The following is a 24,382-nucleotide window of genomic DNA, read 5'->3' as shown; positions in this document are numbered from 1 at the left end:
TCTTCTGCAGATGCTGGTTCTGTGACTTGTAGTCGACTGGCTTGAGGAGACTCTTGTTAGAGCTGGATTTACTTTCAGTAGACATCATTTTACTTCCCGGACGTCTTTCGGGGGTAGCAGTTGGATTGTATTTATTGCAGGATACTTTACACTGCAGAGTTTGTAGCATATATCCTCGCCCACGGAACCCTCTCTTTACAGTAGCACATTGCTCACTCCAGCTTCCTGGTCCGACTTCCTTTCCAGGAGCTGAGAGGGGGTGTTAGAGTTTAGGCATCTATCCGGATTCGTTCAGTCGATGCAGTTTCTCCCAGGGACAAGTGCTAGGGAGTGAGCCATGTAGGCATCTATTCCCCCTAAGCATGTCTCCTTGCCTTCCCAGGACCTATAGGCCAAGTCTCCCTTATTTGGGGGCTGGACAGCTGGCTCGGGCAGCGTGGATATGGCTCTAAATAGGGGCCCAGAGGGGGTCTTCTTGTGTGTGTTCTCAGCCCTGCAGGGCGCCAAAGAGTGCAGCCCTTGTTGGCGTTTTTGGCTGCCAGCAGGAGGGGGTGGATCTGCATTTCTTGCAGCCCCTTCCCTGGCGTTTTTCTCAGGCAGTTTCCTAGCGTTTTCTGCTGGGCAGCCATGGAGGAGTTCGGTGGCAGCCAGGGGCACTACTTGCAGGTGCTCCTTCTCTAGGGGCAGTGGACAGCAGGTTCTCCCATTTCACTTCTTCCCTCAGGGCAGCCCATTCGGTGGGCATAGCAGTCAAAGGCCGAGGAGAGCAGAGATCCCTACTTCCTCTAGAGGGAAGCCACATTGGCAGCCTTGAGGCCTCTCTCCAGTTCTTCCTTTGCCAAGAGGTGGGTCTGTGTTTGGGAGCCCAGGCCATGTTGAGACCGTGTCAGTGGTCTCATGTGCAGGAGGAGTTGCAGTGTGAGTAGCAATCGCAGTCAATTCTATGCCGGACTACCCTTGGTCACTTCTATGAGCAAATTGTTATCAGCATGGAGAGCCTTTCCCAGATCTCTCTCTCTCTCTCTCTCTCTCTCTCTCTCTCTCTCTCTCTTTGTATGGATGCATACATATACCTTGGTGTGGTATTTGCAGGACCGAAGTTTACTCTTAAGAAAGCAGCGGAGGCTAGATTGTCCAGAGCCTGTGCGGCCTTGAAAGGGTTGGAGAGGATGTGTTCACAAGTGCAATTTCGAGAACCACGAACAAAACTTTGGCTCTTTGATACTGTGGTGGCTTCGGCTATGCTTTATGGGGTCCAGATTTGGGGACCATCTGTGGATCAGGATAATTGGAAGCCAATGGAGAGACCTTTGGTATCTATGATTTCCCGAATGATTAGAGCCAAGGCCTCCGTACCACACGCGATTATCCAAGCGGAACTAGCTACCCCTCCGATAGAAATTGAAGCTCTTACCAGATCAGTGTCCTTTATACATGGTTTGTGGGATACAAATAATTGCCGCTATACTAGATTGGCCCTCGAATCCTCTCGACAGTTAGCAATGAAAGGGGATACATCATGCTGGTATGCGCAACTGTCTTCGTGGTTTCAGAGACACGGGTTTAGTATGGAAAGATTACCCCCCTACCAATACTCTCTTGAGGCTCCATCACTGGCAATTACACGAACGGAGATTAATAAAATCATCCGTCAGGATCTTATACAGTTGGATACTAAGAGGACATGGGTAGACCCTACACAAGAATTGGGCACGAAGATGGCCGACTACAAAGAAAACTTCCTACAGCTATCTGAAGATGGATTTGTGATTCGCCCGAGCTACATGGATACCCACCTGTCTCATGGTTTGAGATGTGCTATTGGTTAGATTCGTACATCCTCACACCAGCTGGAAATTGAATTTGGCAGATTTAGGGGAATCCCACCTGAGAGCAGAATTTGCAAGTTAAGCAGAATGGAGCTGACAAAATTACACTACATATGCCATTGCACCGTATACTATGAGATACATGGGCGTTTCCATTGCCTATTTAAAGAAGGCTTTGGACCTCTGGATAGAGTCATGCAATACCAAGATCAAAGATGCTTAGGCTTGTACCTATTGGAAATACATCGGCACAGGGATAATCTAATGAGAAGACAAAGAGCACTACAGCCTCAGAGGCAGATCACAGATTTCTTCGGATCGAGAGAAGCAGGAGGGGAAGGAGAAGCAAGAGACCAGCAGCCAGCACAAAGGAGTACCCACATCCATACCAAAGGCACCCTCATTGACAAGGCAATTGAGCTTAGGAAATCGAGACGACCACGACCGAGATGCAGAAGCACACTTCACCGGAGGAGACTACAACAAAGGACTAGAAGCATTCCAGCGAGACACCCAGAATGCTCCTAAGAAGTTTATTTAATACTTTGTATTTAGTTTTTCACATTTATTTTCACACTTTCACACTTTTCACACTTAGTACTTTAGTACTACGGTACCCAGACTTTGTAACAGATTCACCACTTTTGTATTAGTTTGGTCTCATAGGTCATTCTGGCCTTTTTGAAGACGTTAATATAACATTTCATTTCATTTCTCTCTCTCTCTCTCTCTCTCTCTCTCTCTCTCACAGATGTCCCATCTCTTTCTACCTCAGTGATCTCTCTTCTTCAAAGGTGTGCCTTGTTCATGTGTTTGGCATTGCAGGTGTTCTAGATTGGAGTCGAGGTACCCACTGGGTCACGAGCCAGTTCTTGTCTTCATTGCATCTTCCACTGCCACCTTTGACAAAGGAATCTATGCGGCTTGGAAATTCAGTATTTGGACAAGTGAAATGTATCCACAGCAATCTGACTTGCTTTTTGTCTTGGTCATGGGGCTTTGGGTCAACAAGGAATACTCTTGCTTTTAATGGGATTTAGGCAAGTGTTGCTTTTGTATAAAAATGATGTCTAAAAACAAATCTGCACATTCATTTGTCAGGCCATTTGAGCAATTTCTTAGTATGGCTTGTTAGGTTTTCCTTTTCGGGTCATTTGACCCTCGTCCTTTCTTTCTTTGCCAACATTAGCCTTCACCAAAAAGGATAACATATATTATTTGATGGACAAGAGTCCGCATTTTCTGCTCAAATGCAATCTTGCAATTGTAATCCAAGTTCATATCGGCCAGGTATTGTGAAACGAGCTAAGCGAATTTACTTGGTGAGCATTTAGAAATTAGTAAATGGTGAGAGATATATGTATAGCAACTAGGACATCTCGCTTTCATATATATTAATTCCTCAATGTTAAAGCCCAAGGTCCCTGGTGCTGAAGAACAATCCTGGTTGATCCTGAAGTGCTGCAAATGTACCACTAAGTCTATCCAAGTTCAATCCGATCTTTATAACAACGAAACCTTTTTCAAAAGTAAACGCTTTCTTGCTTGGCCTTTGGCCTTACGGAGTCTGTACAATCAGTTGTAGATTGCCCGAAAAGAACTAGTGCGATTTTGTGCACTGTTTTGATCTTCATTTCTACTGTTGATGAGCACACTGTAGCAAGTGTGCTGATATTGCCTTGGTTTGATGAACGGATCCTTAAAATCAAGATATGTTCTGTTTGTAAATTTTCTCTTTTACTTATGTGCAAGATCATCGAGCTTGTACAGAAACAAGATCTGCCCAAAATCAATCAAGAGGAAATGCAAGAAGTCTGCCCTTAACTTGAGAAATCTGTAGCAACTTCCAGCTTTTCATCCAAAAGCTCTGCTGCTACAGAGCCACCAAATACAGCTGTGTAAATATGATTGGTGCTTAATTTCTTTGGACTCCCCACATTGATTGCTAGAAGCAGCATGTTTGTAAGGTACGGGAATTGCTAAAGAAAACCAGTCTTTCTTTGTGCTTGTGTGCTTTATAAACTTGGATAGCATATATAAAGGCTGCTGTAGTGACTGACCCAAATGACATGAGTATGAGTTTGCCGAAGTCCTGAAATCACAGAAAAAGAGATGAAGCTCACGTTGAAATAGTGCACAGAAGTTTTGTGAGGTCGAATGCTACCTGAGGGTGTGGTATTATCATGCCAACAACATATGCGACCAGCTGGAAGAACGACTGCATAGAATTTTGCACCCCGGCAACCACCCCGCGTTCAATCTCAGGTACAGATTCCTATGATGTATTTAAAATGAGAAATTCATTAATTTGTAAGAAATATTACGAGAGAACGGAAATATAAAACGGCACTGGCCTGCATTAGTTGTGTGACTGAAAGATCAAACATCCATAGACCTGCCCTGGCAGCAGCTGCCCCAGCCATAAGTACTGCTATTGAAGTATGTAGGTTTTTAAGCCATATCGAGACCACACATAAAATAAGAAAGCTCCACTGGTTGATCAGAAACACACTTTCTCAGAATAGTACTCTGTCAGCCTTTAAAATGTGATGCATAAGCTTCAACTGCAGAAAACCTTACCTGCAATGTTATAGAAAACATCCCTGCTTTTAGTGTTTGCATCCGGGCATGTAAATGTGGGTATAATAAGGTCGCACATATGCCGATCAAAGCGGCACATCCTCTGGCAAGGCCCAATACATAAGCAGGGCATCCTCTCTCTTTTAAGCTCGCTGTCATCAGAGTACCAAAACTGTGGAAAAGTGTTAAGATATTTATTGAGTTTCATGTGTTTTTTGTAAAAGGGCACTTTTGTGGTGCTAATAAAGATAGTGGTGCTTTAGTGCTCAATGAGACTGCATTGTACTGTTTAAGTGCAAAAATGAATTCACTACAAAACAAACTTGAATCTTGTTCTTGAGCTTAGATACATCAGAAAGAAGATTAAATGGGATTTCAGATTTGGCACCTTAAGACGCTAACGGACAATAGAGAGAAGGCTATTCCTGCTAGCATGTTTTCCTGCCTCAAGTAAACCTTCCATCCTTCAAAAATGGAAAGGGTCCAAACCTTGTGCCACAAAGTTGTTCCATGCTTGCAGAACTCCATTAACCTCTGTTGGACCGACTTGATGTCGACAAACAATGAAGAGTCTTCGCATGATATCTTGTTACGCTGGGAATAATGCTCACCAAATCTCTGAGCTTTAGTTTCATTTGTGTCGGTTTTAGATGCTAGGTGATATGATGCCTTCCCTTCATGGAGTCTAGGTGTCCTTTTGTATACAGTGAGTAAGAGCCAATATTCAAGGCCGATACAGGCTATATTCCATGTGGCCATGATAATGGCAGATGCTATCACTGACACGACACTCATAATGAAGCCAACAAAAACCGCTGCAAGCAATGTACAAGAAAGGTCTATTCGACGCATCACTGCGTTCATCCTTGTGAGATGGCCTGAAGGTTGTTCTGCAGCCATGATGATCACCCTGCCATAGATCAACAAGAAGCTTGGTAAAACTATTAGGAACTTTTCAATCCCCCCCACCCCCCCCACCCACTCTCTCTCAATCTTGTTTTTCAGCCTCTCAAACCCCTCAACATATACAAGTTGATCAGATACAATAGGCGAAAATTTATCCTACACACTCTGTCATCAGCACAGAAGAGGAATCTCATCTATGTCAGAGCTATGCAGGGGTGGTGGAACAGGGTGAGTGCCTATGGGAGATATACAAGGTACTGTTATATTCCATATGTGATGAGGCACCTCCGACGGCCTCACTTGTCTGTGTCTTCTTTTCTTGTGTTCTTTCTGTATATGTTCTTATCCTTCTTGAAGTACCTATAGCAGAAGACCATGTGGAGCCTCATGGTACTACCTTGCTCATGAAGGATCCTCCTTGCTTCATCTCTCTCACGACTATCCATGGAGAGTGTTCTTTATTGAGCGTCCTGGTCATTGCTTTGGATGTGGAGACCATGCCTTATGGAGCTACATGCACAAATGGGGTTGTGTATGGGCAGAGACAGCAAACAGAGAAGACGAAACATACATACATTCGGATCCCACCCGTATGGTATGTCCGTACAATACGTATCCGTATGCACGGATTTTTTCTTTTGATTTGAATTTGGGAAGCTGTTGGCCGCGTGTGAGCGATTAGTCTGGGCGAGGGTTTTTGTAATCTTTTAGAGTACTAGTACGGCGGCCGCCTTCGGTGGCCTCTCTCTCTCTCCCCCTCTCTCCCTCTTTATCGCGTGCAAAGGGGCTTTCTTAGTTTTGGACTTTAGCTTTCAGGTCACAGATTGCGACACGTGGAAAGGGCTCCCCCTTCCGCCATATTATGTTAGTAGATAGTGTGAGTCCGCAACACATTGGCTTAACCAAAGAGTCTCTACTGCAAAGAGTGCAGAGAGACGTTAGCGATGCCTCGTGAAGCTAATGCGTTGTGGAACGTCCACATCGAAGACTCTAGGCCAATCTGGATCAAGTACTTGATGTTGGCAATGCAAGTACGTGGGGCTCAGCACATGAGTACTATCCAGTGTTCGGGAAAAATCATTTTTCCAAACATACAAAATTCCTTTCCTTGAATTTTCCAAGAGGAAATTTTAAAAAATTAGGTTAGTTTTTCATGTTTTTACACTATTTTTCTCTATTTAGGGGCGGAATTTCCCCTTGCGCTCAACAGGCATTTTGAAAATTTAAAACGGCATGATATTAAGCTGAGACACATTTTTCCCGAACACTGGCACTATCACTCTCATTGTGAGACTCTTGAGGGTATGTAGTATGTATGCTGGTTTATGAGCTTTTGTAGTTGACATTGGTGGTGATTGATATGAATTTCTCATGATTGTAGTGTTGAGTGTTCACAATTTTTACTTTGCAATGTTTTGATTAATCATTTGTCAATCTTTGAATCTTGAATCTTGGCTCTTTCATTGCCTCTAGGTTCTTGTAGTCTTGGCAAAGAGCACTAATCAGTTATTACCTCAAAGTTTGTGATATTGAAATTTGAAATCATATTATCAAGTCTTGCACCAATATTGTGTTTGAAGTACGCATACATGGTAGGTAGGTCACTTGATTGATCTTGATGTAGGTTGGTCTCTTCATTCAGCTATATAGAGTGATAGTTTATACATTGTAGGTTTCTGTTGTGAAATTTATTTTTTTTCTCTAATTTTTAAGGTTTTTTTACCAACGGTAAGTATTTTTATGTACCTTAAATGTTACAGGATTTGACACTCCAAGCAAGAATCCAATAGCAACACACGAATAGAAACTTCAAAATCACTGAGCTTTACTAGGGGGGGGGAGAGAGAATCGATACGTTAGCCTAGATCTCCTATGGCCATAGGGATAGAGAAGGAGAAGATTCAGTTTGTCAATGTATTAGACTTAGATACTCCAAGCCGGGGACCTACAACCATAGTCACATGGGGACGGGGACGGGTCTCGGGGACGTGGCGGGTCCCGGGGACGGGGACGTGGCAAAACAAGGGACGGGGGACGCGACAGGGGACGCGCTTTAAAAAACACTAATTCTTTGCAAATTTAATACTGAGACAATAGTGAACACTTAGAGCACAAAATTGCAAAGAAAAAGTGGTTTTTGCATTCATATTACATAACACCAAAATATAACAAAGGGCGTGCGGCGTGCGCGACACAGTACACCATTGGTGTGGTGATCAAGCATCAATCATCCTCGCCAAGGGGCAAAACATAAGTGATATACAAGCTTAGAGAAGCTTGGGGATCCATCTTGAGATGCCATTGATGATAGATATTAGAGAAGGGTTGAAGAGAAGGAAAGAGGAGCAGGAGAAAGCTTGATGAGAGAGAGAGAGAGAGAGAGAGAGAGAGAGAGAGAGAGAGAAGTCTTCAAGGAAGTGGCCTTGAGCCTTGAGGCTTGGGTATGATAGTAGATACTATGAGGCTATGAGCCTTGAGGCTTGGAAGTGGGTGCTCTTAAATAGAAAGAGCTCCCCCCAAAATGAGGGTTTGAACTTTGAATTTGAAATTTGAAAGGCCCCCCCTAAGTGGAATTTTGAAATTTGAAATTCCCCCCAAAAGGGTGCTTTTGAATTTGAAACCCCCCCCCCTCAAAAAGTGGGCACTTAAAAACTTTTTTGAAATTTGAATGGCTGCAGCCCCGTCCCCTGCCCGCGTCCCATCCGAGTTGGTCACCGGGGACCCCCGTCCCGGGACCCGTCCCCTGCCCCGTCCCCTGTGAGGGACGTCCCCGCGTCCCAAAAACGGGTCCCCGTCTGCGTCCCAGCGTCCCCCGTCCCGTCCCCGCATAAAAGGGCCACGTCCCCCCGTCCCCTGTTTCTATGCCTACAACAACATATGTGAGGGAAAACTGGAAACAACTTAACAGGACTTAAAAATAGAGAGAGAGAGAGAGAGAGAGAGAGAGAGATATGACATGGCACGGCAGAGTTCCCCGCCCAAATGCACTAACACCAAAGACAGGTGCCCTTTCTCGGTATTTCTTCGTTATTATGCTTCAGAAAGTACACCTCTCTCTAGCGGTGCTTCCAAGCCAAATTGCCCAAGTGATGAGGCCTTAGCACCCTTATAAAGGCCCCTGGCCTAGGCAAAAGCAGTTACATGAAAAGCTTCACTTCTAAAGCATTTGACCCAAAATCCAAGCGCCCAAAGGGCTGCCCGTAAAACGCGCCGTAAATCATGGAAATCTGTACAGCTGCCACGTGTCACCTTTGCAAAACGCGGGCTGGTCCGTACACCGCTGCCGCATGTCACCTTTTATGCAATTTGGGTCCTAGCTTTATTTTTAGGCCCCTTGGCCAGGTTCCAAGAGTTGGGCGGGTTAGGATTTTAATTCCTAACCCCTCTGGGCCCGTAGGCAGGAACATGCAAGTTGGAGCAACTTCTTTTGCTTCTTTCACTAGGTTTTAGGCCCCTTACCGGCCTCTCTCCTTTAGGCCATGCCACGTATCACTTTGTGACATAGCCCCCTCTTGAAAGAATTGTAATCACGCCTACAAAACAGGCATAGGACAAAAACTAGTTCAGCAGACACCCACTCTAAGTATCAATGTACTAGACCGCATATATCCAACACTTGCACAAAGACGAGAGTCACTAAATATTCACATCACATTCAAATCACTATTCCTGTTGAGATCTTAGATGAGAATCATAATCATTGTAACTATTTTGCAATCACATGCAAATCGTGCTGATCTTTTCACAGGTGTCTTGATCTACTAAATCTCATTACTATCACATCCATATCACCCCTCAGGTGAACAAGACAAAATGTTGCAGTCATTTTGCCTTCAGACTGCACTCATACAATACACACATGAGAGAGCACATGTAACAGATTTATTTTAGAAATTCCCATTTAAAATACTTCTTTACATAAAGTCATTCAACAGAGTACTGTCAGCCTGTCAGTATTCCTGAAATCTCAAAAGAAATCAGTGACTTTATTCCATCTAGGTATCTGTGACAAAGGAACGAAGTAACTCCCCTCTTTTGCAATTCGCACCGCGCCAAATTCAACCTGGTGATTCATCCGTAACTCTTGGAATAGTCAATGCTAAACCAAAAGCTTCAAGGTAAAGGTCTAGTATCTGAGGAGTATCTCCTCCTCCATCCACTTGGCATCAAGAGCCAAATAATTCCTTGGCCATGTCCACATCATTTTTGAGCCTTGGCCAATAGAAATATTTCTCCACACCTTTCAAGGCGGTGTCAATGCGGCGATGCCCACTATGATACTTTGTGAGAACCTTGTTCCTCAACCCCTGAGTAACACACAACATTGTCTTTTCGCATTAAATAATTAGAGCATAGCCTGCAACTGTCTCCTCACTCTGCAAGCGGCCAATGTCTGTAAAATCTAGATGTGTGGCATACTCATCAACGATATCCTTGAAGTTGTGATGGTGGATCGTTGCTTTCGAGACAACACGTTTGCCACCGAGTTCTTTCCCTTGACATTGACAATCTGAAAATGAAACTGCGACAAAATGTTTGCCCATCTTATGTGCTTATTGAAAGTTGCTTCTGGGACAAGAAGTATCTCAAACTTTGGCGATCAGAGAACACTATAAAATTTGCTCCGAGTAGAAAATGGTGCCACCGAGTAAGAGCATGTATGACTGCCAATAGCTCCTTCTCATAAATCTGTGTAATCCGCTTTGGTCGCGAGAACATTCTACTCTCATAAGCTACAACATTTCCCTCCTGCATTAAGGCCACTCCCAGATTGCTTCCACATGCATCACAGTAAACCTCAAATTGTTTACTGTGATGTGTCCACACACATTACAGTAAACCTCAAATTGTTTTCGCAAATCTGGTAGAATCAACATTGGACCACTTGTCAACTTTTCCTTTGGAGTCTTGAATGCTGCAATATCTGATGGTCCCCAAGCAAAAAGAACCCCTTTCTGAGTCAAAATGTGCAACTGAGAAGCAATCTCCGCAAACTTTTGAATGAACCGTCTTTTGTACGAACATAAGCCCAAAAAGTTGCGAACTCCATGTTCATTATTCCAAATTGGCTAGTCTATAATGTTTCGACCTTATCTTTACGCCCTCCGAAGAGACAACGTGTCCCAAAAAGTGCATCTCTGGCAAGAAAAATTCACTCTTTTTCCCATTAACCACCAATCTATGTTGTTGTAATGCTTGAAAAACGTGTGAGAGATGGTGTTTGTGACGTGCCTCCTCTTAGAGAATATGATGATATCGTTGAAAAATGTGCCTACAAAGGACCGGTACTCTCTAAAAATCTTATCCATCATCCTATTGAACGTTGCAGGAGCATTTGTGAGACCAAAAGGCATCACCTGTTACTCTTACAATCCAAAGGACGTCCTCACAGCGGTCTTGTATACATCTCTAGGAGCGATCCTGATCTGATGATAGCCACTTTTCAGGTCGATTCTCCTAAAGCATGTAGAACCCTATAACCTTTCCAGTATATCATCGATCCTGGGTATTGGAAACCTGTTCTTGATGGTGATTTTGTTGAAAGATCTGCAGGCAATGCACATTCTCCAAGATCCATCTTTCTTTAATACCAGCAACACTGGCGAATGGTAAGGTGATGTACTGGGCTGAATTAGACCCTAGAAGCTCTTTTACTTGGTCCATAATTTCCTCGTTCTGGGCTCTGCTTACTTTGTAAGGTGGCCGGTTTGGTGGCGTGCTGCTAGGAATCAAATCAATCGTGTGATCTCCAGGTTGTTGAGGAGGTAACTTTCTAGGCAAACCCTCAGAGAAACAATCGGCTTGAGCTTGCAGAAAGTCTTGTCGTCCTTCTCTAAGTCGGATATATTTGACATTTTATTGTCATTTACCTCATTCAATTAGATCGAGTAAACAAAAAGACTAGATTTCATTAATTTTGAAACGGCCGAAGCCAATAGAGTGGGACAGAATCGCCCTTTAGTTTTATGCCAAGAATTATATCTCTACCCTTCTCATTCTTCAATGCCCCCTTCCTAGCCCTGTAGTCGACCACAACGCCGTTCTTATGGTACGAGGGGATTCCCAAGAGGACGTCACACCCTTCCAAAGGCATGATGTAAAAGACCTAGTGCCCTACATACCCATGACAATGCAACCGAAGTTTGCCTATGACAGGTGTAATGGCAACATCCCTTCTTGGTGCTGCTAGAATTGCCTCTGAGGGTGGTCCCTTTTCCTCGAGTGTGATTCCTGGCCTTGTCTCGTCCATCAAAGAAGATAAGGGCATCTTGATCTCGTCCTTTGTCCCACGCTCTGTAGAGCTCCGTACTTTCATCCATTTGTTCTAGGCCGGTCCCCACAAAATCTGGTACCATTCCTGCCTTTGTCTTTCCTTTCTTTGCTCGCTCTTATGCCGCTTTGAGAATCTTTGGCTTCCTCAGCCTGATCATTGGACGCTTTATTAGGGCACTTGGCAAGAACATGTCCTTGCTCCCCACATCCATAACATTTTCCCTCTCTGGAGTATTTAGCACGTTGCTTGGTTGACAATCTAGGGCCTGATGGTTTCTTCTTTATTTGCTTCCCCCTCTTCTTATTATCATTCAATTGGTTTGGCCCCCGTTGAGCAGACACTACCTGTTTGTTGGGTACGTCAATGTACCGGCATACATTCCAAATCCTTGCTTGGTGTGACCTATGAGTCGCTGAATGGAGTTCACCTTCTTTTGTAAACAGTGTCGCTGGATCTTCTTGGATAAACTGCAACAAAACCTCTCAACTTACTGCTTAAAGGTACTTTTCTTCAAGGATGAAGCTGGTAGAAAAGTATCCCAAAAGCGTTGGCAATAGTCATCAAGAGTGTCTTCTTTGATCATCTAAAGATAGTTCCATGTTGCGATAACATCCTCTTCGTACTCTTCGGTGAGCCATGTGGAGGTAAAAACTCGTTTGAACTTTAACCATATGGTGGGTGCTTCCTTACGTAAGAGCGTCCTCCCGAGAAAACAATGTCAAAATGTTGAATGAAGGCAAGAGCTTTGTGGGTGTCCTTATATCTTGTAAAGTCGTCGAATTTAAGTGCTTACCCACCCTTTTTAAAATCCTTGGTCTTCCCACCCTCATATTCAAGTTGGTCAAGCTGACCGAGTCTATAGCCTCGTCTCCGCCTTGTTCTAAACATTGACTCATCCGAATCAAAACTGTATGAGGACGAGGTATCCTTGTCAGAACTGTCAAAATGCTTTCTGTGCTCTTGAGATCCTTTTCGGGATCTGTTCTTCTTGGATCGTCTATCACTAACGTTCTTCTTGCTCTTTCGAGTCCGTCTGCGTTTCCTGCTTTCCATCCTCATTGGAGACATAGGAAGAGGAACTCTCCGAGTTGTCTGAAGACAAAGATGAACTCGGGTCATCCTCGAAAAGTACATGCTTCTAGATCTGCTAAGTGTTTCGAATGTGGATTTCCAACCTAAGTAGCCGGGGTAATCCGCTCCATGACTTTTTTTTGGAGAGTCGTTCAAAGACTTCATAACTTGTTTGACCTGCTGCTCTACAACATTGTCAAACTCATCTTGCAAGTATAATCGTCACTCGTCTGCACTCGACTTAGATCTGTGCTTCATGGCCGACTTGAGAGGTGAGTGAATGGCTGCCTGCCATCCTGAATGCATCTTGTCAAGTGGACGATTCTTCAGAAATTTTGCATACGGGATCTTGAGGTATTTGAGCATCTGATGGGCACATATGTCAACTTGAAGCTGCCGTTGCGCCTCCATCTTTTCAATGTCGTTCGACGGAAGAGGGACATACTCTTCTCTTGAAGTCGCGAAAGAAGTGCGACCCCCACTAGATCCTGCGTTGGTTTCCTCACTTAGGAGAGTGTATTCACTTCCTGAATCTGTGTGCTGCGGGAAAAGGATCGGGTCTTTCGTAGAAGAAGAATTGTCTGAGCTCTGATACCATTGTAATAGACTTAGACACTCCAAGCCAGAGATCTAAAGCAATATACAATAGGGAAAACTAGAAGCACCTTACCAGGACTGGAAAATAGAGAGAGAGACGACACGGCTTGGCGGAGTTTCGCACCCAGATGCACTAGCCCCAAAGATTGACGCTCCTTCTTGGTATTTTTTTGTTATTATGATTCAAAAGTACAAGGTCCGAGGGTCCCCTTTCTGGCGGTGCTCCCAAGCCAAACTGTCCAAGAGATTAGGCCTTGGCACCCTTATAAAGGCCCTTGGCCTAGACAAAAGCAGCTACATGAAAAGCTTCACTTCTAAAAGCATCTGACCCAAAAGCCAAGCACCCAAAGTGTTGCTCGTAAAACGAGCCACAAATCGTGGAATCCGTACAGCTACCATGTGTCACCTTTGCAAAACGCGAGCGAGTCCGTACATTGCTGCCATGTGTCACCTTTTACGCAATTTGGGTCCCAGCTTTATTTTTAAGGGTTTAGGCCCCTCGGTTGGGTTCCGGGTTAGGATTTTAATTCCTAACCCCTATGGGCCCCTAGGCAAGAACCCGTAAGTTGGAACAGTTTCTTTCGCCAGGGTTTAGGTCTCTTATGTCCGGCCTTTGTCCTTTAGGCCATGCCATGTCATCACTTTGTGATAGTCAACAAGGACTTCCTTGAAGACATGAATCTCATGCTAAAGTCAGTAAGAGAAAGCATCAATAGTGCATAAGATCGTGCCAAGACGTATGCTAACAAAAGGCATCCCTTTGAAGAAAGGTGTGTTTGGTTTTTAAGAGTTCTTGGGCAATTAGAAACCATGAAAACAGGAAAGTGTGCTAAACTTTCCCCATGGTATTGTGGACCTTTCGAAATCCTTAAGAAGATTGGGGGTGCAACGTGCAAACTTGAGTTTTGGGAGAGTTGTAAGGTGCATGGAGTGTAGTTTCTCTTGATGTCCCGGTGGAGCTCGTAGAGCTGCTTGTAGTTCCACATGAACTTGAAAGGATCTAGGGACTGATACACTAGGCACACGGTTTACAATTATGTTCTAGTGAAGTGGAAGGATAGAGACAAGGGTCTGTCTACTTGGGAGAACCTTAGTGCTCCAGTTTGTTTTTCGAGGACGAAAAATCTTCTTAATTGCTACCAAGAGGCTTGATCGGGCATTGAGCGTGCCTGCTGGAGAGCGGTTGTGTGAATGCTCGGGATTCAGGGGTCAGGGTATCTGCGACGGAGTGCGCGGGCTAGTGTGGCAGGCAGGCTGCTACATATAGCCTAGCGATGAGAGCTTTCTCATCATTTCCTCTACGGTTGGGTGGAGAGCCCGAGCCTCGTCCCTCTCGTGATTCCGAGCGTCTGCAGTCGACACATTTAGCTGGCGAGCTAACATCAGGTGTATAGGCAGGAGAAAGAGAGAGGTAGGTGCTTTCATTGTTTCCTTGTGGGCTTCCAAGTCGCTTGGGAAAAGTCTATTTCAGCAACTCTAATCTTTGGGGGTCTCATTAGGGATGATGTGGGATATATACGCCGTGTATGAGAGTGTTACTAGCAGAGTACACTGCCCTGAAGGATTATTTTGTAAGCAAGGCTGCCTCTGTCCCCAGGTCTCTTTGGGCTATACATAGTTGAGGTGGCAGATTGCTGGCAGATAGGTCCCTATTATGTTATATGATATCGTTTTCATTTTTGAGTGAAAGCTACATCAGCATTTCTGATTTATATGTATACTTGGACATCACCTTTACTGGTTGTGCTTCAGGATTGTGCAGCATAGGCTTGTGCTTCACCGACTGAGAGACAGTGCCGTCAGGCACACTTCTAGGAGCCGCATATCCTCCATCTCTCCCATTGAGAGAAACAAAGTAGTGAGATAGGATCTCAGCCAGAGACACATAGCGAGGACATGGGTGCCTCTGACCATCAAGATAGCAATCAGGTTTTTGTGACAACAGTACATGGGCCTATTCTTACCGCGTACTTCCAGGATAGTAATTTGGCAGCTCAGGGTCTCATTTCACCTCGAGAGCAGTCAGCATTCCTAGAGAACATGCAGAGAGGAGGTAGAGACTCTGGCTCATTTTGAAATACGAGCCCACTACCCCTCTTTGTTCGGTTCGGACAAAATTCTCTCCATTCTGTGATCGTGACTCTCAATAAGAGATGACTGGTCCGTTTCTTGCTTGAGATATATTGGCATCGAGAATATATGCCATAGATGGAGAGTTTTTGTGTTGCAGCAACCCATTGTACCAGTGAACTGATCCCTGAGGATACATATAAGGCCATCACCTTTACATCAAAGTAATGTTATGTCTTACAGAACTCCTTGCGGTTGGTTTTGACTTGAGTTTCCACAGCTAGATCGATTTTTTGAAAGACCATGACTTGAATGTTCCCAAGGTTAACAATCATATTCTAGTGTTTTCCAAATGTTTGTGCTAAGATTTTCCAGGAGTCTTTTGTTTGGATATCAACAGACTATTTACAAACTTTGTGAAACCGATGTGCGGATGCCAGTTGTGCTAAGAAATGTGATGCTCTCCACATGTTGTTGAAGGATTCCTCTTTTTAGATCTGAACAAAAGACTTACCAATCACGCTCTAACGAAATTTTAGTTGCAAGGCTTGCCAGAGCTGAAATCCCACCAAGTACATTGACTGCTCCAACAAGACAGCTAAACAGTAGGAAGCCACTTCCAGATGTAGGCCAGGGCCTTACAAGTAGCATTAGGATCACTAAAGTTGCAGAAAATACACACACGTTTTGCAGCACCAAAGAGGTCTGTATAACCTGCAGTTAAACTTAAATTTGGTTGCAAATTAGGCTAAAATAATCCTTGTATAAAAAAGCTCAGTGTGTCGCATATTTTTAAGGACAAGCATGTCAAGTGAGGAAGTTCTGACCTTGAGTCTAGGAAATTTGTCTACCCATTCACCAAGAATAACTCCAAATGCAACAATAGAGGCGGTTTCCACAAGTCCATATAGTGATGTCAAGAACAAGGATCGCGTCCATATCTCAATCATGAACAAACCAACAGCAAACTCCCACATCCTGTAGAGTAAAGCATCAAATCTGTCAATTGTGAAGATAAATGGCAATATGTTTGAGATAATATAAACTCACTATCCATTTATATTGGAAGCTTGCTATATCACTTCTTTATTGTACTATGAGACTACGCATGTAATGTGTATGGTGATGTTATTTAATGTCTTAAAACAAATTCCTTTTGTATTGGAATGCCCAAAATGAATTTCTATGATTATTTGGAAGCAAAGGAATAATGATTTGTTTGAGGAGGCTGAGTCTATTGTTTGTTGATGTTGATTTTCAGGTTGTGATTTTAGGTATGATCAGCTCAAGCTATATCGAGCTTGCATTGTTGTTTTTATGGATAGTGGCACTTACTACTCCGAAGCAAATATCAACAAACAATCTTGCTAGATGGTTTTTTTAAAAATGTAAAAAATAGGGAGGATTGGTGAGTGTAGCATTCATGATGTGTGTATCAAAGAGAGCAGAGGTATACAATGTAAACTCTAAAATAACTCTTGATTATACATTAGCTAGAAAAGAGATTGATTACAAGTCTCTTATATAGGCATTCATAAAGGGTGACATCATGCCTACATCATGGGGTGAAACCTCACCATATACATGATCATCCTGAGTGGAAAGCTATACATGTTATCACATGGCCATCACATGGTTTATATCATAGAGGCTATGATTGAACAAAGGATGTTGCACACCACAAGTTGGTCCTCTTTGATTGGATTGATGATGCCATTGACTCGTGAGATGATGAAAGCTAATATGTTCATGAAAGCTCTGCACGCTTTGATTGATGAGTTGCTCTAGCTGTTTTGGGTACCAACTAGCTAATGATATACACATTTCCTGAGTTCTACCTTGGAAGCTTTTTGTGACCCTAGATTTCAACCCTGGTTGTGTATCTTGCCCAAAGTTTCTCTTCTCTTTCTCGAGTAGCTTTGTAAATTTTTTCCCTATCGTGAGCTACCTCACAAAGGTTCCTTCACCTTAAAAACTTCCCTTAGTTCAATCTTGTAGTTATTAGCTTGCTAAAGTTTCTTAAGTATAGCTTAGTTTTGGTATCCTTTTCATACATTGTTGGCTAGTTCTTTTTTTTTAATCTTCTTAGTTGGCCTTCTGTAATTTTTAAATAGTAAGGTTTAAGATGAGTCACACTTTTTATAAATGCTTATCTCTAGCAAGCTCCTTTATCCAACCTCAAGTGGCCTTTGCCTTGCCTTGTCCATAATCCTTCAAGTATTGTGTACCATCCTCAGATAAAGAGGCACATAGTGATGATTATATGCAAGCTTTTGATACATTTTCACAAACATTTCCAAAAAAATGAGTAATGTTGAAGGGCCTCATGTATGATGCAAAAGGTTATGCCTATTTGTAGTCAGTCTCTCATTGTATCTGCCCTAGTTAGCTTATTTCTCTTCACAAGGTAAGTAGAATGCATTGAAACAACAATTAGATCATTTTTATGAAATGAGCTATTGAAGATATGGGTATAAATTTTAGAGCGTGGATGGTATTATTTGCCGAATGTGGGTGGTTGAGAGGAATTAGTGGAATGAGAATGAGAATGAGAGAGAGAGAATATGAGAGAGAGAGAGAGAGAGAGAGAGAGAGAGAGAGAGAGAGAGAGAGAGCATCATCACTATATTTGCCTTGATTTTAGAGATGCAAGATAGTGGAGTATGAGACAAGAAACCTTAGTTTCACCATCTCTGCTACTTTTCTCATGATGATCAAGTTGAATTTTGGTAGTGATATTTGTTAGGACTAGTACAAAGGTGGCCACCATAGAGGTAAGAGATGTACATATAAGATAAAAATGCCTAAGTAATATTAAGGGTTTGGCCTCTCATAGAAAGGGGTGCCTAGCTATACAAACTTTTGACAACCCTACAACTACGGACATCAACACATGTGAATATTGACATATAGATGTCAACATATGAAAGAAAAGGCATATTGTTTATTATGATGACGCTAACAATTTTAAGGTAGCTTAAAAACAAATATGCATTGTATTTAGGAAAGCAATACACTTGCCTAGGAAGCATCTTCTTTGGGATCTACCCTGGATTTCATGGATTGGATGAGTGGGACGTTAAGCACTTCAAGAGGAATTGTTAGAAAATAGAGGAGGAAAGAACTAAGAGCTTTTACATGAATCACCTTTTGCATGGCATTCTTAAGGTACCTTGTGCAACCAAGAACATAAAAGAATAAATATTTTCTAGATACTAGATAACACCCTTACCTATATGAGTCGTACACATAGTCTTTCAAAGTGATGCATTACTCTTGCCTCTTATGCACATCTTGGTTCACAAATAGTGTGTCTTCATTTGCATCAAATGGGAGGTGCCATCCTTCATTGTCTTGAATCTTAGTAATACTTATACTACAGCTTTATCTACAATTTTTTTTTTACATAAATGAATATAGAAGCACTTGAAAAACATTTCCCTTGCTAAGGATGGTAGGCCAACATTTTGGACGTACCATTGTTTAGATCATCAATCTTTGGATATAGTCCTATTGTAAGGATGATATATATTAATTAGGTACACCTTAGAGGCAAGACCCAATGTTATTCACAACAAAATTAATATCATATTTGACAAAGGAAACCAGGGAATTCCTATTCAAAGTCCTAAGTTAAGGGCTTGAAAACAACTATATTTCATGTCTATTGTACCAATGTCTTATCAGGATACACTTCACAATCTCTGTACAATGTCGAGAAAAGCTTCTAAAGCAAGGGCCTATCTCTATCTATACAATCGGTCTTATTAACTAAGTTGATATGAATATGCAGCTTGTCTAGGTGCATGTCAACTTAGAAGCATGTGTGAATGTATGTAGTGCTACTTGAAACACTCTCTCAATTCTCCCATATAACCATTCTACTTGTTTTTCATCACAGTAAGTTTCTTTCACACCCTTTAAAGTAGACAATAACACACTCCTTCAGTTTGGGCTTTGATGAAACACGCATTAGCGAACAAAGCCTCGAAGGTAGTGTATCTCTTAGTGTTGTGCCCTTCATATGGACTTGAAAGTATTAAAGACTAAATGCAATCATTTCATTATTGGAGAGTGTCAGTACTCTAATATTCAAGCTATCTTGCATTACTCCAAAGCGCTCCTTTATGTTAAGAATGTAGGTTTTGGTATTTTTGTTTTGCAAATTGCCAAGCAAGTGTCTCCTTATAGTCCCCCCCCCCTCCCGCCCCCCCTCGCCCTTTAAAGGGCCTTCAAGTTCAAGTTCTGGGGTCCTTTATCCTTTGAAGGGCCTTTAAAAATGACCCACAATCACCCATAACCCCAAGACTCCCAAAGGTGACTTGCAATATCCCTTGTTATTCTATTCTACACCTGTTATAGCCTATCCAAATGCTGTTACTTTGATGTGGAGAGTGGTTGAGACACCCCTACCTAAAATGTAGCGGTCACTCTTGGTTACCACTAATTTCTGTGAATGAGGGTGTCATTAAATGGAAAAAATGTTAGGAGAGACATACACCCATTTTTTAGGGCCTTCTACAACCATTTTTAGAGGGTCTATGGGGCCATCTTAGAGCCTTGGTGGAGACAAGATAGCGGTCCATTTAGAGGGCCTTCTAAAATGGGATAAGCTACTTGAGCAAGTCTACCTCCTACCACAAATTTCTTGCTTCTCCTTATTTCAAAATTTCAGCGTCACCTGCTTGCTAGAGGATAAGGTATAGGACTTCACCACCTTTACAAGGAGGGCCTTCCAATTTTGAAGGCCCTCCATTTTGGAAGACCTATGCATCTCGGGGGCTTCACTAATTAATAGAGATTTTATATAGCACACGCGTTCAAGAGATATTAATAAAATCTCTTTTTTTAAACATTTTTTGATGTATATAGAGACCCCTTATGTACCACTTTTCTTAATAAAGACCCTTTATGTATCGAAATTTTCACTTCTTCAATTTAAAACACCCTTCTATATGTATATTTTCAGTAAGTTCATAAAAGAATTTAACTCCTTCTGTTGAACTCACGTGCTATTGTACATATTTTTTGAGTGAACTTCGCAAGCTATGCATACCAACAACCTCAGGTGACATTTGCCCTACTAAGTTTTGTGCATGTACCATCCTCAACTTGTGTCAGACTCAAGTTATAAAAAGGCATATAATGATGTGGGAGATTAATCTACTCTTTGCAAGCTGAGTAATTTCAATGGGCTTATACATAATTTGACTAAATATATATCTTCTTTGTGTACCCTTAGTTACATGATTGTTTATCTTCAAAAATTATGTGGGTGCTAGGTGAGAACATTTGTGTGTGTGTGTGTGTGTGTGTGTGTGTGTGTGTGAGAGAGAGAGAGAGAGAGAGAGAGAGAGAGAGAGAGAGAGAACTTTGACATTAGAGGAAGGAATATCCTAGAGACTTCAAGGATCTTTTTGATGAGTATTGATGTCAAGATGTATCATTCAAGAGGGCAATGGGGTAGCCAATCCACCACACACTTAGGCTATGGTCACGCGGGGCTTAGTTATCAGTTATAGATAACTATGCCGACTATGCCCAGACAAACATTAAATGAATAACTAAGCCTATTGCATGGTCACGCAAGGCTTAGTTATATTCACTTAACCTCCCAACTATGCCTTGTACTTCACAACTATGCCAAAATCAGCATAGTTACAAAGGGTAGACATAGTTATTCATTTAATGCTCTTCTCTGCGTGTGACCAAGAATGAGGCTTAGTTATCAGTTCAAAATAACTGATAACTAAGCCTTGTGTGACCATAGCCTTAGTTGGCAAAAGAGAGAACGAAAATTTCAACGTAGTGTCCAGTGAGTCTTGGACCGAAGACGAAACGAGCTGATAACCAAGGCTTCCACACTTGGGTGAGAAAAAAAGGACGTTGCAGAGAGCATTGAAACGCAAAGAGGGAGGAAGAGAGGGGGAGAGAAATGACCTGTCGCCCCAACGGCAAAGGAGGTAGCTGAGGTAGAGATAAGACACAGAGCGAGAGTGGAGAGTATGTAAGCTCCCATTATCATCATCATCGTCGTCAAAGCGCTCACTCTCATCATCTTCATCGTCATGAGAGATGGGGAGAGTGAGGGGCGCATATTGAGCCTCAGTGTCATCATCTCCAGAAGCTGCTCTCTCTTCTTGACGAGGATGATGATGGTGAAGCTGTAGGGTGGCGGCGGCAGCTGTCACAATATTGTGCCGCATGTTATTGTGGGTGGTGGTGGTGTTATTAAAAGGAGGGGGAGGAGAGGTGGTACATGCAAGTAGCTCATGTGCGTGTTGCGTGTTGTTCTCGTTAGTAGGAGCGTGAGTGTGAGTGATAGTCGTAGTCGTCATGACGTGCAGAGCCGTAGTTGAGCTCATCTTGAGGATATAATGAACGCTTGCAAGCAGCAGCTAGCTAGCTAGCTAGCTCTCTCTCTCTCTCTCTCTCTCTCTCCATCCATTCATTCATTCCCCTAATCATGCACTCACTCATTCCCCTAATCATGCACTCACTCCTAATTACAAGGGAAAGCTTGCACGTCATTTAGTCGTTTGGCATTTCAGCGTTATATACATGTCTGAGCAATTTAAGTGGAACGCCCACTCAGCCTCCTCCTCCTCCTCCTCCTCTCTCTCTCTCTCTCTCTCTCCCCCTCCCACACACTAGGCACACACAGGCCACACGAGCTCCTTTTTAACTGAAAGTTATCTCACTTTATAAGTTTTAGGATATACGATTTCCTGTGTATAAAGCTACCTTTTTCTACACTTTGTAGGTTTATATCTTCACTCTTGGCAACTCTCTCTCTCTCTCTCTCTCTCTCTCTCTCTCACACACACACACACACACACACATCAGTTCTTGAGTTCAAGACTAGTTCCTATGACGATAAAACTTCTCTTCTTCTTCCTCTCTCTCTCTCTCTCTCTCTCTCTCTCTCTCTCTCTCTCTCACACACACACACACACACACACACACACACACACACACACACACACACACACACATCACCTCTTGAGTTCAAGACTTGTTGGATAGATCTATGAGTTCTCTTGGATTGTTCCTACGATGTTAAAACTTCTCTTCTTCTTCTTCTTCTTCCTCTCTCTCTCTCTCTCTCTCTCTCTCTCTCTCTCTCTCCCTCCACTAGACTATAATGTGTGTGTGTGTGTGTGGAGAGAGAGATCATTGCTTATATGCACCTTGCCATTGAGATTGGCAAGCACATGACCATCCATGCAACACAATTACAGTACTAATCTATACTTTATCCACCACAAATAACTTTTCTAACATGTGTTTGTAATTGCTTCTTAAGCCCCACAAAGATAATTTCACTTTCTTTTTGTTACCTCACTACCTAAAAGGTTGCTAGTATACTCGATGGCACTTTATTGAGAAGCTAGAATCGAGCATTCACAGTTCAATTATCAATTCATCTTCTATATCAATATATTAATGGTACAAGACAATAAAGTGATCATTCCACTAATAGCACTACTTTAGCACCTCATTTGAAGATTAATCTCCACTTATGATGACTCATCACTTTAAAGCTAAGCAATATCCCGTTTTGACATGAATATTCTATAAAAAATAATTGGATTCTTTTCAAGATCATAAACTTACAAGCTTACAAGTACTAAAGTACTTAGTGTGCACATTGTCAAAGCATCAAAACCAGCTAAGACTTAGAAGTAGAATATGTATCAATACAGGTCCTTAGGTTAAAGCAAAATCAGCACACTATTCGAAAGGAATAGATGTGTAGATACAAACTTGACATATATTGGTTAAGTGTATTTACTCCCTTGGTATTTGTGAAAGGCATTTGTTAATCTAATTTCCATGCAACATAACTACCAAACATCACAAAAGATGGATGCTTATATGTTTTGCTTTCAATCCTTCATAGTCAACTACATCTAGGACTAGGATGCTTTGGCATTTGGAGTGTACTTGAAGAAGACATTGTACTAGTGTGCTTTGTAGAAGGCACACTATTCATCATGTTGTGAACTATTCTAGTGTCCCAAGGTAACCTATCATTGATCTAGTGACACATTGTTAGTTAGTTCTTGTTCCCAACTTTATGTCGATAAAATCTATTATCAAATTACAAGATCACAAAAAATATATAATTGCTAATAACTAATGCAGTACTAGGATGCTTTGTCACTAGGGACGTTTTTTAGCGTCGCATAAGCAAAAAAAATTGTGTCGATATTTGCATCGCTACAGGACCGTCGTGTAGGCGACACCAAAGGGTCATATAAGCAATATAAAATGGTGTTGTTTAATTAAGCGATGTCCGTCATTGCTTAAGCGACGTAAATAATAACGGTTTTTCGGAGTCTTTCAAGCGACGTATTGTTCAATATGTCGTTTAAACGACACTATTCCGTTTTTAATTTTTAGCACATATTTGTTGGGCTTAATTACGAAGGCTCTCTCTCTCTCTCTCTCTCTCTCTCTCTCTCTCTCTCACACACACACACACACACACACACACACACACACACACACACACACACATTCAACAACAAGATTTAAAGCAAAAAGTACACACTCAAGAGCGTTCTACATACACTACAACAAAAAGGCAATTGGTGAATTTATGCGAACACAAAATTAAAAGTATGAATGGTCATGGTATGGTCTTTTCTTCCTTGACACTATGTAATTTTAAAAAAACAATTGAAATAAACTAAATATGAATGAAAAAACTTGACACTATAAACAAAAACGATTGAAACAAACTGAATATGAGTGAAGAAACTTAACAGTACTATACAAATAGATTAAAACTGATTAAATCAGATTGTATATATAGATCACTAATGTATGTATATGTACAATGTCAATACCCAAACATGATATCTATGTAAATGCCACTACGGCTATATATCAGTATTGAACTCTTCCGAATGATCCTCGTATTCCCTAGCATGTAAAGATTGTCTCCCAATGTGTGAAAACGATGCAGTGCTAGCTGGCTGTTGCTCGTCTATCCTCCTCTTCCTCTCTCGCAACAAGCTCAAGATCTCTCTTGCCATGAACCTCATGC

The 24,382-nt window shown here is 42.2% G+C and overlaps 1 protein-coding gene across 2 annotated transcripts; it reads right to left on the bottom strand.

The window, feature by feature from the left end:
* Positions 1-3,311: 3,311 nt before the first annotated feature.
* LOC147459846 (solute carrier family 40 member 1-like) lies at positions 3,312-22,441 on the bottom strand. 2 transcript variants are annotated; one of them, XM_086511039.1, is made up of 8 exons: positions 22,327-22,441; positions 16,155-16,305; positions 15,842-16,041; positions 4,798-5,319; positions 4,410-4,581; positions 4,184-4,321; positions 3,994-4,104; positions 3,312-3,921 (listed from the first exon to the last, which is right to left on the bottom strand). In XM_086511039.1, the coding sequence occupies exons 2-8, from the start codon at positions 16,302-16,304 to the stop codon at positions 3,775-3,777; spliced, it is 1,440 nt and encodes a 479-aa protein (XP_086367165.1). In that variant the 5' UTR covers position 16,305; positions 22,327-22,441; the 3' UTR covers positions 3,312-3,774. The 2 variants fall into 2 exon arrangements, with proteins under 2 accessions (XP_086367165.1, XP_086367164.1); XM_086511038.1 differs by lacking the exon at positions 22,327-22,441 and adding an exon at positions 21,268-21,921.
* Between the last annotated feature and the right edge of the window lie 1,941 nt (positions 22,442-24,382).

The sequence above is a fragment of the Adiantum capillus-veneris genome, chromosome 4 (genome assembly GCF_014529385.1).
Source record: "Adiantum capillus-veneris isolate H3 chromosome 4, ASM1452938v2, whole genome shotgun sequence".
In the NCBI taxonomy this organism is placed as follows: Eukaryota; Viridiplantae; Streptophyta; class Polypodiopsida; order Polypodiales; family Pteridaceae; genus Adiantum; species Adiantum capillus-veneris.
This window is presented reverse-complemented; position numbering and strand designations above follow the sequence as displayed.